At 45.7% G+C, this 15,062-nt stretch overlaps 1 protein-coding gene across 1 annotated transcript in view; it reads right to left on the minus strand.

Moving 5' to 3' along the window:
* The window catches only part of LOC148819849 (RAC-gamma serine/threonine-protein kinase), a 98,940-nt gene that overhangs the window by 5,636 nt on the left and 78,242 nt on the right, over positions 1–15,062 (minus strand). The window contains exons 4-10 of the mRNA XM_088933784.1: positions 14,705–14,816; positions 11,944–12,088; positions 11,127–11,258; positions 9,369–9,434; positions 8,796–8,864; positions 5,056–5,178; positions 3,834–3,962 (exon numbers count right to left, since the gene is read on the minus strand). Of these exons, the coding sequence (XP_088789910.1) occupies positions 3,834–3,962; positions 5,056–5,178; positions 8,796–8,864; positions 9,369–9,434; positions 11,127–11,258; positions 11,944–12,088; positions 14,705–14,816 (776 nt within the window). The remainder of the gene's footprint in view (positions 1–3,833; positions 3,963–5,055; positions 5,179–8,795; positions 8,865–9,368; positions 9,435–11,126; positions 11,259–11,943; positions 12,089–14,704; positions 14,817–15,062) is intronic.

Genomic DNA, 15,062 nt, shown 5'->3' on the forward strand with positions numbered 1-15,062 from the left:
TGGTTCTGCCAGGTGCCCACTAGAGCTCCCTGGTCTGGCGGGCAAAGACGCAGCTCTCACACACATGAACCGTCTGATCCCAGTTTAATATGATCTTTGACAGCATTTCACGCAGTTAAACAGTTACCATATACATGGTATAACTACACTGGAGGAATTTCACCTAAAATGGGATTTTGACAGACCCCCTGCTGAAGAGGGGACACCTGTTCGACTTCCTCCACAGCCAACGTGAAAGAAGTCATTTTAAAAATTCAACGAACAAGCTTCCTGTTACAGACCCAGAACAAGGCAGAAACCAAGCCTGTCCGATCGGGCACATCGCCTACCACACAGCTCTCTGGCCCTCCCTGTCTGCTCTCAGTTTGAGAGCACAAGAAGTCTATTCGTTTTCTAATTCAGCCCTGTGGACACCCCAGGGAGGTGGCTCCGTCTGCCTGCGACAGACCACGGCAGAGAGGAAACAGCCTGAGAAGAGATTAGTCCTCCCAGGGCCGGTGTGGGCCCCCTGCTCCAGCAGTCCCCGTCTCCGCTGGCCATGTGGCGGAGCGTCTGCGCGGAACAGCCCCCTGGCATGGCTGGCCGCGGGAGCCTCTGGCTGCACCAGCCCCCTCGCTCACTCCCCGCGCACACAGGGGCATGCTGGGACTTCACAGCCAGCTGAACAATCACGCAGTGGCCCGAAAGACCCCTTCTTCCAGCGCTGTCTGAAACAATCGGACATCTATCTCGAAAGCGTGGTCTTCATGAGCAATCTGGACCTGTGCTTAACAGGACTTTCCAGACGACTGTGGTGGCAGCTAAATGCTCCCGGCTAGACTTTAGCATTCAGTAAAATGGCAAATGGCAAAAACTACTCTCGAAATTATTCTTCCACTTCAACCACTAGCTGAAATATTTTTCCACTTTATTTCAGCAGGAGCCAGCCTAAAAACAAAGTTTAAAAATGCAGTTTCCAGGGTCTCGTCACCGTGTTCTCCAGTGAGCAGGTGTAGTATGAGTAAAGGTTCACACTACTCTGTCCGATCAACCAGACATGTCTGGACCTCTTGCCGAATCATGTGACTTCCTGTGCGCCTCTTCTAACATGCATGTGTCTGTTAACTCTGCAGAGGAAGCTGGAGCCGTCGCCTTAACTCAGGGAGTCTTCAGCTGTATCTCTACATTCTTTCTGCTTTGACAACACTGTAACTCATCCGTCATGCCAACAAACGACTCTGAATCTGAAATTCTGTATGACACTTGCACTTGTTTACACTCTCCCACCCAGGGGTGTTCATTGTTTTTTGTTTCAGAATGTCACCATTTTGTCTCGTCTGTCACAATGGTGTAAGCCTGCTCACCTTGTCATCAAGTAGCATAAATCTTCTCCATTTACCATCTACTGGGGTTAACAGGGGATTATTATCGCTACAGCTACAGCCTTGCACATTTATATACACCAGCTCATGTAGTCATTTCATCCTGCTGAATTTGTTTACTCTTAATCACACAAAATTTCCTCATTTTTTTCCTAAAGAAAATACAACAGGATCCATAAAAAAGTGCTATTGTTGGTATGAGACAACTCCAGATGGATCCAGATGGAGTGCCCTATGCTGAGAGAATAAGAGAAGTCAATCTTTTCAGTCTTGAACAGAGAAGACTATGATGGCACTTGATACAAGTATTCAAAATCCTCAAAGGTAATTGGGCCACTGAGCTCAGTGGGCCTTTTCAGAACAGTGAAACATGAACCAGAAGACATGCTAAACTATAGACGCATACAGTATATTTAAAACCAAGAACAAGAGACTTTTTTCCCCCCCCACACACAAAGGGACGTGGGAGTATTGGACAAGCTGCCCAGCTGAAACCCTGGTTTCTCTCAGGTAACAGCTGGGCGAGAAGCTCAGATGAGCTGAGCAGGGCTCGACTGGCTGAAGGCCCCCTCACATTTGTCTCCTTTCTTAATTTTTTAGGCAACAGAAGAAACCCACTTAAAGAACGGGGGATATTAAGAAAGGGAGCATTTACTGTGGTGGCAGCAATCTGATCTGCCTTGCTGAAACCCTCTGGTACAGGAAAACTGTGTTCACAACATGAAAGACAAATCTTTCTGAATTTTACTTTCATAACCCAAAGGACTGGAGTGCTTTTTTCTCTCGCTCTATCTTTTTTTTTAATCCTGACTACTTTGCATCTCTCTAACTTGGCGCGGAGAGTGTTCTGTTATTTTTACACCAGGACGGCGGTATAGAATTCCAGGTTTCCCAGCCACCTCCTTCCAACCTCCCCCATCTGTCACCATCTGCCTCTATTTAGCATGTACTTTTTTGTGCAATCACATACTCTTGTGAAAAATAACCAACACTCAAATTATCTCCTGGCACATTTGCGGGTTGAGCAAAACAAAGAGCTTCGCCAAATTGTGTTCCGTACTTTTTCAAGTGGAATCGACACCCCCATCCCCTCCGCCATCATCTTCAGCGCTCAATAAATATGCATTTTCTGAACAGCAGCTCTGCTTTTCAATCTTTTTTTTCTTCCTTTTGCTGATTAGGTATGGGGAATGTAACATATGAACAATTATTACGAATAGGGCGGGTTTGTGCTGCTCAGAGCCTCTAGTACAGTACTTGTTTTTGGTATGGGAACAAATTTTCCCTATATTGTTCTGTGGTCTTTTGTAGAAATGAGCTCACAAAATTTAAGCATGTTCCTAAGCCACAACTACCGTCCACATCTAAATATTACTCCTATTGCACTTGGTAATTGCCGGTAACACTCCTACTGTTTTTTTTAATCTAATACACGGCCAGGTCTTCATACAAAGTTAAGTATTGTCATTCCACAATATATAAAGGCGGCACATAGTCGTGAACTTTGGGAAACCTTAAACAGCAGCCCTGCTGAATGGATGTGGTTCTGCCCTTCAGAAACACAGTAATAAATCCGCCTCCAGGTCAAGACTCTGATGTGGGAATGTCTGTTCTCACCCATTACTTCCTACATTTGATAGCAACAACAATGCTTCCTCTTGAGCTCAACACTGGAGGCCATGCCAGCCACATGCCAGAGAATGAGTGTCTCCGGTCACACTCCAGGAACATGCAGCGGTCACTCCACCCAGAAGGGGACCTTGTCCCTCAGACACCTCTCACTACAGCTCCCAGCTCCTGTGATTCACTGTTGATTGATCATGGCTCATCGATAAATACAAAATGGCATAACGTGTATCAGCAACTGCTATTGCTAGATGGCAAGGCATCTTGCCTGGTCTCCCATCCGATTCCTCGCTCCTAAGGACAACCGGCCCGCTGCTGGAAATTATGTAGTAGGATCAGGCAACAGAGGGTCTCCAGGTTGCTCAGGTGTTAATGATCCCATTACAATACTCCCTTCTCAGGTCAGTTTAACTCGGTGAAGAGCTGGAGATGAACTCAGCCTGCTCCCACCTGGAACAGGTTTTGTGTGGCGTTCAGATAAAAAGTATGATATGAATGTGACGCATTAATATTAATATAAATGAATCTTTATTTAACTCAATAAGTCAGCGAAGAACAAAGTCTCACTCAACAACCTAGAGAGTGTCCTTTTACACAGCAGAGCATTGTCCTGGAGCAGTCTGAGTAAAGCACCTTGTCCAAGGATACAAGAGTATTATGCCCACTCTGCCATGATCTGCGGTTGAACCACAGCCTTCCAGCTCCAAGGCCTCATCACAGCTCCATCCTACTACCCAACCAGCTAGCACTGGGAACGATCTAATTTCACTCCTCTCAACAGTATTCGAGCCTCATGATAACAGTCAGGGCGGGGAATCAGCTGCAGTTTAAGGGACAGTTCTCTACCTCAGGAGCCAGGTACTCTGGAGTGCCGCAGAATGTCTTCATGGTAGCAGCGTCAGTGATTCCTTCTTTACAAAGGCCAAAGTCTGTGATTTTGATGTGACCGTCTTTATCTAGCATCAGGTTTTCTAGCTGCAGGGTGGAAAAAAACACAAGAATTGCAGATAAGTACATAAAGGTTAGAAAAAAGTCTTGATCCACTTTTTTTATTTAAACTGAAGGTCCATGATGTAGATCCACACCACTCTTGTCCAAAGAAGGATGTGCATCTTATGCTCCTGATGCAACAGGCCGGGACACTAAGCAGACGACTTAGGAAAATATTAAACAAAATGACCTCAGGTGCCTTCAGCACCATTTTCTTACATTCCGAGACTTTGGCAAACGTTTGTGTCCTGGAATTTAAAATGACACAGCAGCTTTGCCTACCTCAAGAACTACATTTTGAGCAGCCACAGAGCAGCAGAGGAACAGGCCAGGCTCAGACTGCATCAGCTTTTGACCACAGATAAACTTACTTAACCTGTGCAACCTCAGTCCTTCTGCATTTCGATGTATAGCCCCGTAGTGTCCAATGCCAAAAAGCACAATCACAACATTATTTATATCAAATAATAAATTAAAGTCTTATTTGGGAATATTTTAAACATTTACTATCTCTGTATTTGTTTCTTGTTCAATGTGGTAAAACAACATCTCACAGCTGTCATTCTCCACACACATTTTTACAAAGTATGTCTTTTTTTTGCATTACACGTTATGTGGATGAGAAGATGTGTTTAAACACATTGAACTTGTTTTTCCTTTGAAGCATAAGTAATGCTTGTTAATCTTTGGAGCTATGTGAACAAATACATACTTAACATTTACATAAACTGCTGTAAGATGCAGTAAGAAAAAAAAACATGAAACTCTGAATGTTTAAAGCAATTCGCCCAGAAAGGCCCTTCCAATTTTAATTGCACAGCCTTCTTTTCTTGGCGCAGTGTGAGCTCTGCCCATCCAAAGCTGTAAGCGAAACCCAGCTCCGTCTTTCACAGGCGCAGGAGTTCGATGTTTTCCAAAATCTAACCTTCCCCCCACCTCCCCAATCGTCGTCAAAGCCTGTAAATTTTAATTACATTTTCCACATCCCCAAGTGGAAAAATAGGAGGGGAAAAAAAATGGCTGTCACACTGAGAAACTTTCAGGCTGCTGATTGCTTGCGAAGTTTCTGGCGTTTTACCTTGAGATCCCGGTACACGATCTTGGCGGAGTGCAGGTAGTCGAGAGCGGAGACGATCTCAGCCCCGTAAAAGCGCGTGCGGTCCTCCGAGAACACCCTCTCTCTCGACAAATGGAAAAACAGCTGCAGGATAAACAGCGGGGACAGGATTGCAATAATTACTGATTTAGTGGGGGAAATTAACACAAACACAAACTGCTTCCCATAGCCATATTGAGATGATAGATCGCAAGCCCTCTGAGGACCCACGGCAAACCTAGACAGCATCTGCCTTATCCTCCTCCAGGTTTCCAGAGAGGAGCTGGAGCGGTCTGTTAAATCAGCATTTTAATCAATGTACCAATCTCGTTAAGGGCGTTCTGCGCTGGAGTCGTTTAACCCCCCGTTACAGCGGCTGAGGGCGCTTTAGCAATTATTGTTCGCTCTCCCCTCTCAGATGTCGAGCTGCTCTGTCGGATTCCTGGGCGTTCTCCTCTGGGCTGCAGCTCCTCATACAAATTACTGCTGGAGCCTCCGAACTGTCTCCCATTAATTGACGTGCCCGAGCGTTTCCAGACTCGCGTGCGGCCGCTCGGGGACAGGGGCCGCTCTCCACGAGCGCTGGCAGCGGCGGGCCGGCTCCTAGCCGCGCAGGGGGGCACGGGCTGAGCCAGGGCCTTCTAGACGGCAAAGCTTCAGCGTCCGACTAAAAACAGATCGATCTGGGGAAAACCGCGTTGTGTCGACGCCACGTGTAAGGTACAAATTCTGCCTGGTTCTGAAAAACGAAACGACAGCTTGCAGGGATGTTATCTAAACGTCTACTTGCTCTTCATGTGGGTTCAAATACAAAACGACTTTTACTGTGTTAGAATTCAGAAGGTCTGAAGCCCGTTAATGTCTTACACGAAGGAGAAGGATTGCTCTAGCATCCTGACTGCTCCCATGTAGCTCTGACAACTATCGGCTTTAACAGAGAAGTGTACCATCTCCACCCTGCATCTCTCCGGACAGGGTGCCCTCGGGATTCGGCGCTGGGCTCCCATGAAGGCAACGACACGGCGCTCAATCTAGCGGCCTGGCGCCGAGCACGAGGCGTGGGCGGGTCTCCGCACCTCCCTTGTGCTTTCAGCAAGGTAAGTGCCAGCAGGAAGAGCACATGGCAGAGGCCGCGTGAGCAGGGCTCCACTGCCACACCAGCAGCCTGATGCGCTGGCTCGCTCCTCAGCTGGAGGCCCGGGCTCAGGATTTTTAGCACAGTCAGGACGGTTTTGACTGAAGCCAGCAAGCATGGCGAGGACACAGACTCAACTTCACGACTTCTTGCAACAGCGGCAGCTGGTGTAGCAGTCTCCGTTAAGCGATAATACCATCCGAGAACCGCGCATCTTGAAAGAACTCATAATGCACAGGCCTCAATTCCAATAACCAAATACAAAAGCAGATTTTTGTTAGTTGTAACAATCCCGTTTTCCTTTTATTCCTGCTCTGGGTCATCATGGCCCTGACAGAACAATCTGAAACGTCCTGGACCAGGAGCCCTGGTAAGCCTGGAGGGATGGCAAAGGGCAGGGGACAGTGAGGAGCTGTCATTCACAGGAGTTAAAAGTGTCCATAAAAGATAATGCACTACCCCTATCTAATCTGCAGTAACTGATACCTGACAGGAAAGTCATTTTAATTCCTCTTACTTTCACCTGTGTGTGACTTCCTATAGAAGAAATGCCCAATTGTAACTGTAACAAGCCCAAACGCTACCGAACATTCAGCTGCCAGGAACAGTCACAGGCTCTGGGTCTCCTGCTCCGGCTACTCCGCCAATTTGCATGGGAGAAAGGAGCATTTTATTTCTTATTTCTGACAGTCACTGGCAATCCTGGAGTCAAACAGCTCTACGCTGGCGGCTAGAGGCATGTGTCCCACCCTTGTCAGGGCTGATGGTTCACATGGGCTCCAGCCCCTCAGAGCGGCTGGACTCTTCTGTTCTCAAGAGCACTCCTGCCCACCGCCAGCTGGAACCAGCCAGGGCAAGCGGTGAGAGCCCACCCTGTGGAAGACACCGCACTGCCATCTCGGAAGAAGGTGTGTAATAGTGTGTAAACTATTAATTACATTACCACTTCGACTCAGCGAGGCAGGGAGACACGGCTACCCTGAAGCCTGAACTATGCAACGTGATAATAAAGAGGCGAGCGTTCCTCTTATTTTTCCTGGAAGAAATGTCTGTGGAGAAGTCTCGCAAGGTTTCATGTGTCCTGCGAGTCTCAAACGTGTTGCCTCGGTTACGATCTGTCATGCCTTCTGCAATCTTGTCTGGTGTAGATATTAAACCGGATGGCATCAAAGTTTTCACCAATGGAATTAAAACACGTGCAATTGACCAAATATGATTGAGGAGAAGTACTTCTCTTCCTTTTAGGGTTTCTTATCTTGCACACACCTCCCCACATTCCCTCTCCGCTAACCTTCTAAGCCCAGCCGGATACCAACAGACGGAGATCACTGGGCAACCCAAAATCAACAAGAAAAATCCTTATCAAAACCTCTCTTTTTAGTGACTCGAAATCCATGCATCAATAAACCCCTATTAAAGTTCTATCCATTACTCTTCTTATTACATTTTGTTGATCAAATAGCCAGACAAAGCACTAAGTCTATAAAGACTGCATGAGTGTGGCACGGACATAAGTCTCAAAAGGTGACTGCAAATGACATTTCTATTTTAATAGGTTATCAACTTAGATTAAAAAAAAAGAGTTGGCATTCAATTTCTCCAAAATATTGCTGCTGTTATACCGTATGCGACTGCTTTCCAACTTTCTTGCATTGAAACAGCATTACATCACAAGTAAGGCAGAGTGTCAGAGCCTAATGACAGGCATTCCAGCCTAAAACCAAATTAGGAGGCGTTTCAAACAGTTTATCGTGATTAATTAGGTGCACAGCGTTTGGTAAATATGAATAATTGACTGATTATATACACTTGCAGGACTGTAAAAAACACAGAGAACAGAAGATAGGAGTGACAGCTAAACAAAAGTTGAATTTGTAAAGTTTGAACTTTAATAATGCTGTTTTAAGGCTGTTGCGCAAATACCATAATATTAACAGTGTTTGAATTAAAACCTTTGACGGCAAATGAAACATCAGTACCTTACAGTATGAAGTTTATGATGCATAGTACAAACTGAGAACAAAACGATTTCAATAACAGAAAAACAATGTGATTTGTGTACAGAGTGAGAGAACAGATTTATCGTCTGAACGGGGGAACGCAGGGCACGCAGAAGCCGGCGAGGGATGGTGCAGAGCCAATCGCTTGGGTAAGAAGCCACATCTCGCCTCTGCGAGCCGTGAACAGACAGACCGGTCCGCATGCACTGGAGCTGCCTGTCCCTGCCAATCCAAATCTTGTACTTTCTCCACTTCAAAGACAGAAAATACTTGAGTTATCTGGATATATCCATCAACTGCAAGAACTGGCCTAGAAAGCCCAAGGAGAGATCAATTTTAATTCTCCTCTGTGGTTCATGAAGAAATAGCACTGCATTTCACTTGTGTTATTGTGGTATTCATGCACTCTGGCTTCTTTGTTGTTCCTTTCATTACGCAGCACTTTGAGAAGTCTGTACAGGAAAGGGGCTGCATGACCATTATATACCAAGACTCCAGTGGCAATAAAGCAATGCCCCACCCCAGGCCCTGCATCAGGCCCCCTGCAGGGGGCGCCAGACTCAGGGCGGTGTCACAGGGCTGCTCACCTCTCCTCCGTTCACGTACTCCATCACGAAGCACAGCCGGTCCTTGGTCTGGAAGGAGTACTTCAAGGACTGCAGCAGGGACAGAAGACACTCTCGTTAGGACGGGGAGGACCTGCTCAGGACAGAGGAGCCGGAGCCGGCGCAGCCTCCCCCGAGCGCACGCCGTCTCGAAAATTAACGCTTTATTTTTTTCGCGGGAAACACCAGATCTCCATACGTGCAGAAGAAACCCCACTGAAGCACCAGTTGTTCCAGTTTAGCGCAAAGCCTTAAATCTTACTCCAGAGGGGGAAGGCGAAACAACACAATCATGCCTTTATCTAATTGTTTTGCTCAACCTGGCATGTGTGTTTTGCATTAAACAACAACATCTGGAGCGTCACTACAATTACTTGTCTGTGGTGAGTTCTCAACAGATGTAGAGCTGCATTTGTGCTGTTAATTTACAACAGTTTATTCACTAAATTATAATTAGTCTCTTGGGGCACTGTGTATACAGAATCACAACCTGCAGCGGTCGAGAGTTTCCCTGCGCAGTCGGCTCTCTGAAGGGCCTCACGGTGGAATACTCACGGTTAAAAAGGGGTGTCGCGTGTTTTTTAACACTCTGCTTTCCGTCAGCGTGTGAGCCACTTCGTCCTGGAGAAACACAAACAGGAGAGGCAAGGTTGGCCACCTGGGCGTTCTTGTAACACACACACAACAGCTCGAACCTGGACTGACGCTGGGCAACAGGTGAGCTCGACTGGGCTGAGAGGAAACTACCTTTGCCAGGGGAATTTCCTTCTATAGCCAGCAGGGTGGCGCAGTGGTCAGAGTCCTGAGCTCATAACCGAAAGGCTGGGTGGGTTCAAACCCCACTTGAGAGAGGAACTGCCCTGATAACATACCCAGCTGTGAAACTGTGTGCAAACTTTCAATAAAGGTATCAGCTAGATGAAGTAGCTATTCTAAGAAATTGAATTTTCCCATTTTAAATATCCATTTCAGAAATCATGTACAGCACTGATGGACTGCTTAAAAATCATCTTTATATCAGGACTAAGTAGATAAAAGGTTTAGGGTTTATTTACTTACACAAATTGCTCTGTTTTCACAGTTTAACAGTATACAGTGCCTTGAAAAATTATTCAGACCCTTGTACCATTTTCACATTTTGTTGCTTTACAGCTTGTAGTCAAGACACTTTGAAATAGGAATGAATTTGTTATATACACAATCTACTCCACACTTTTAAATCAAAACAAAAAGATGTAAACAGATAATTTATGTGAAAGAAAAATGCAAAAATTATGACTGCATAGGTATTCAAACCCAGTTTGCTGTGGCAAACCTAAAATTAGGTGTATAAAATTACATTGACAAGCAACACGATTAGTTGTATGGCCTCTATCTGTGCCCAATAATAAGTCGCTCACATGAACCGAGAATAAACAAACCTGTTTTCCTACAGTCCATCTGTCAGGTGATGAAAACCTGCTTCAGACTTAAAACTGGGACAAAGAGTCAGCTCTCAGAGGAACAATGACCCAAGTCCCAAGGCAAGCTATACTGGAGGGTCTTAAGAATAAGAAAGTGAATGTCCTTGAGTGTCCCAGTCCTGACTTGAATCCTACTGACAATCTATGGTAAATCTGCACCAAATCTGCCCAGAATGAGCATGAAAACTGCACAAAGTTGGTAGAGACTTAGTCAAAGGTTCACAGGTCTTTGTACAATCAACCATTTTCATTTTTTGAAGTAGTTCAGGTAGGGAGCTGCGTCAGCATGCGTAGGCTACAAAGGAACAAGTAATAGGTTTATTCCCTGCTGAAAAGAGAAGAAAGAAAACACAACGTTTCGGCCGTGGAGCCTTCTTCAGGTGTGAGCTTCATTTTCATTTGTTTACTTTTTACTGAGATTTACAGTAACATTTCTTACCTCTACAAGTCTTCGGATTGAGCATTCAGGTGATGAACAAAATACGAATTAAAAAAATGCGTATGCATCTTTCTGTAATTTCACCAAAGGGCTCAACTTAGGAAGGGTGTAAATCGTTTCGCAAGGCACTATATAACCGCCAGGGGCTTCCTGGTCAGGAAAGGAAACCTCAGAAGGGACAATATGAAAGACTAGCTGGCAGAGGTCCTGAGGAAGGACACCAGGAGAAGGAAACTAGGATTTTTGGGAAACACTTTTCACTGCAGCTGGTGAACGACAAGATGATACACAAATTCAGAACATCTTCAAAATATTCACTCCCTGTACTAAAAATAAGTTGGTTTTATTCTTTTAATCTCCACATATAGCAAGACAGGTTGAATGGACTTAACACGGTGCCTGATCACCTACCTTGGCAATAATTACTTCCTTCTTCAGGATCTTCATTGCATAATACTTCCCACTTGCCTTCTCTCTCACCAGAATGACTTTCCCAAAAGTGCCTTTTCCCAGTAGTTTTAAGTAGTCAAAGTCATTCATTGTCTAGACAACAAAAGGAAGAGGAGACTGTCATAAGTAGCAAATATAATCAGAAGCATTAAAACTCAAACTCTCTCTCATCTTGCATGATACTGTCATTACAGAGGAGTAAGGGCTGTCAATGAGGGACACACTTCTATTCCAATCAGCGCAGGTGCTCTGCTACAGGCCGGCTGGTCCTTGTGCGGCCACACAGTTCACAGACAGGAGCCGAAATGGCAAAAACACACAACTGGCTCTTCCACGTCACCATAGGTATACCAATAAAATAACTTGGGATTCTTAATGTACAAAAAAAAACCTTTAAATGCTTTTGAAGTACAGCTGCAAAAAGGTTAAAAATTAGTTCCAATCCATGCTACCACAGACATGCTTTCTTGTCCTGCAATGAATACACAACAAAAATGCTTCCTCTGGACAGCAGCAACCTCCGGGTGAAGAGAAGGAAAGACAAGTTTCACTGGCAGAAACAATGCCATCTACTCAGGCTCACTTAAGCTCTCTGCACCATTTTGCAATGATTCAAGAGGAGCTTCGTGGAAGGGAAAGCACCTGCCCACATGCTTCCATTTCAAGCTTCAGTGACGAGACAGTGGCAGCTCACAGTGCTTCAGAAGGAACCCCGAAATCGAAGGGTCCCAGGCACACACAATGACACCCCTGCCCTGCTCCCCGGAGGCCCCCTCACCTTGCGCTTGTGGTGGCTGGTAGAGGTGTCCATCTCTTCCTCGCCGATGTTGTCGATCTGGGAGGTGGGGCTGCAGCTCATCCGCTCCTCCTCCTGTCTTTGGAGTTTGTCCGCTACGGTCTGGATGGCTTCCGTCCACTCCTCCCTGCAAGCACAGGGCACCCATCAGCTGGGCAGCAGCGACTGCCCCCGGACTCCTCGCGCCACAGCGCCAAGTGCCCGCGGGCACACATGCGGCCGCAGGTCCGCCCAGGGCACATTCTCCAGGATCACGAGGTCATACAGAAGAGAAAATAAACAACAGGCTCAGGACGATAACTTTGCTCCAGCTCTGGTAATGAATACCGGACAAATGTGACAAATACACAGGCAGGTCAGTGCGAAGACGTTAAGTCTTTTCAACATCTGGTCGGCTCTAACAGCGAGTGCACTGCGTCTCCAGCGGTTTGCAGTTCCTGAGACGGTGCAGGATCTGGCCTGCCGAGGACTGGCAGCAGTTCAGACAAGGCAGGTCACAGTAGACAAGACATAAGGCATTTCGCTGATGTCTCAGTACTGTAGTCGCAGCACTAATGACTGCAGCTCTCTGGCACCTTCACAAACACCGATCAAAACTTCTCAACATTTTGCAACATTTGCACAGGGTAAGAAAAACTGTAAAATGAAAGACACACAGCAATTCAACATTTTAATCATGTATTTATGTAGGCCTTTAAATCAATGCTGTAAGAGTTTTGTTTGATCTGCTGGTATACATTATTTTTCAATATTGAGATGTTACTTTAATTTATTTACTTTAATAATACCAAAGTGCACAACAGAAAATAACCAATAGAACACCTGTGCACTGTGCATTCTTAAAAACAACCTAAACAAAGACCAGTTTATAGCATGTTTGCAAATCTTTTAAGTTATTGACTGAGTTGTGTAATTAGTAAATAAGTAAAAAAAAAGGTTCTTATGATCTGACTTAATGCGAGATCACTGGATGTCAAAAACTGGAGATGATGAAATAGCCAGCCCATCAGTTAGAAAGAACATGCTTCCATCTGTTCATAATTAGTCTGCTTTACAATAATTAATGATTGCTCGCAATGTGCTTAGTTTACTTAGTTTGCTCAGTTCAAATATGATAGAATGTTTTTAAAATTCATACACAAATGTTTAATCTTCAAACAAATGCTAAATATCTTGTCTTGTAACGCACACTAATCCCTCCATTCTGGGATGCTCCATGATCAGAAAGCTGCTTGTTCTTTGCAAGAGTCGTGACAGCGCAGGGCCTGTCCCTGGACGGGACGCCACCCCATCACAGGACACAGCCCCACAATTTAGAGGCATCCATTGACACAGCCAGCATGTCATAAGAGGCAGGAGGACACTGGTCATCCAGAGAAAACCCATACGAACAGGGGGAGCGTGCAAACTCCACACAGAAGGTTCTCGCCTCCAGAATCAAACCCGGGATACATGAGCTGTGAAACCACACTGCTCACAGCCACACCCCTCTGTCACCCTGCACATGAATTTTACAGACATGCTTCTTTGTTAAGCATCTATATTTACATTTGACTTCAGACCCCATAATTGTTATTACATTTTTATATTTAACAACTTCCTCGGACAACTTCACAGCAAGTCACTGATATGTAAAAGCAGTTATTATCTCGAGCCTTTAGTTTGATAAAGTCACCTTTAAAATCATGGGTTTTAATAAAGTCTCATTAACTTGGGGGTCTTAGTGGTCACCACCTAATCTACATTTCTTAACATGAAAACCAAAGAGGATTTAGGTGTTATTTCTGGATTAATTGTGAAACTGCAGCCATAACTCTAAAAGGTTAACATGAATGTTTTTTTATTGTTAATAAGATGCAGTTATTGTGAAGGAGACACAGCTGCATATTTCTACATTGTTCACAAAAACAACATGGTTCACGGAAACAAACCAGCCGAGGCTGAAGAGATACTTTCCACTGGGGAAGAGGGAGGTGCACGTCCTTTAACGCGCTGGAGTTTAGAACGATAAGGTTAGATGTCGCACGTTCTTTTTTAATTAGCATCTTTCACTAATGAGAAATAATGGCACTGCCCACCACTAGGCAGCCTTCCAGCTGGTGGCGTAACCGTGCTCTCTCCTGGTGCTGAAGTCTGTCGCTCCTGGGTCTTCGCCAGGAAAGTCCGTGCAACTCCGATGGAGTCCGGCGAGGGGTTCGGCGAAGTTTTCTCGAGTCACGTGCGCTCGAGAGAGGTTGCAGCTCTTTCTCCCTCTCAAGAGGGACACTGAGCACTGGGTTCACAGCATTCTTAAAATCCAATTCTGTTTTTAAAAATGTGTGATAAGAAATATAATGCGCAAAAGCACCTTTAATCTTGCAGCCTTAAAACGAAAGATGAACGCGACGCACAAGCTGCGCAGTGTCGTTTCAGCACAAGCAGCGCGCAGTGGAGACTGGCGGGACAATACACGTGAACGCTTGTTGAGAGAGTGGCTTTACATCAATCTTTCAGGTTTCTTGTGTCAGGCTATTCCGATTATGCAGCCTATTAAGATTTTAATTAAAAAGGTTATGTAAATGATTAGGATTACTTTGATTACTCAAGTGAACAGGTTTAGTTTCTCGCCAAAGGCCTGCGATCCACAGACAGGATTCCGCACAGCTGTTCCTTAGTTCAACGTCGCTTTTCACCCCCCCCCCCACAAAATGCAGCCCACAGTGCCAGGAGGCCTGTGATCGCTCGGGCGGAGCACGGTGCTCACCTCTCCTCCGGCGTGTCCACGTGGAAGGTCCTCTCGATGACGGTGGTCCACTGCAGGCACCGGATGATGAACGTGTTGGGCTTTGGTCGCTCTGTCTTCATGAGCTGGCATTCTGCAAGGGCAGGACGAGACACACACGCTCACACCAGCGTTCTGCTCCCGGATATTTCCAAGTGGCAGCCGTGAGACAGAAAGGATCCCGAAACAGCTAAGCAAGCGCCGCTCGGGCTGTCTGACCTGTGCACCTTGCATCTACCAGGCTGCTCTAGTGCAGGGCTAGATCAAGGAGGCCATCACTAACGGCAGCAACAGAACGGCCATATTTTCAGTGCTTTGGTCACAATTTCTCAAATGAACT

Source organism: Atractosteus spatula, chromosome 15 (assembly GCF_055471065.1).
Source record: "Atractosteus spatula isolate fAtrSpa1 chromosome 15, fAtrSpa1.hap1, whole genome shotgun sequence".
In the NCBI taxonomy this organism is placed as follows: Eukaryota; Metazoa; Chordata; class Actinopteri; order Semionotiformes; family Lepisosteidae; genus Atractosteus; species Atractosteus spatula.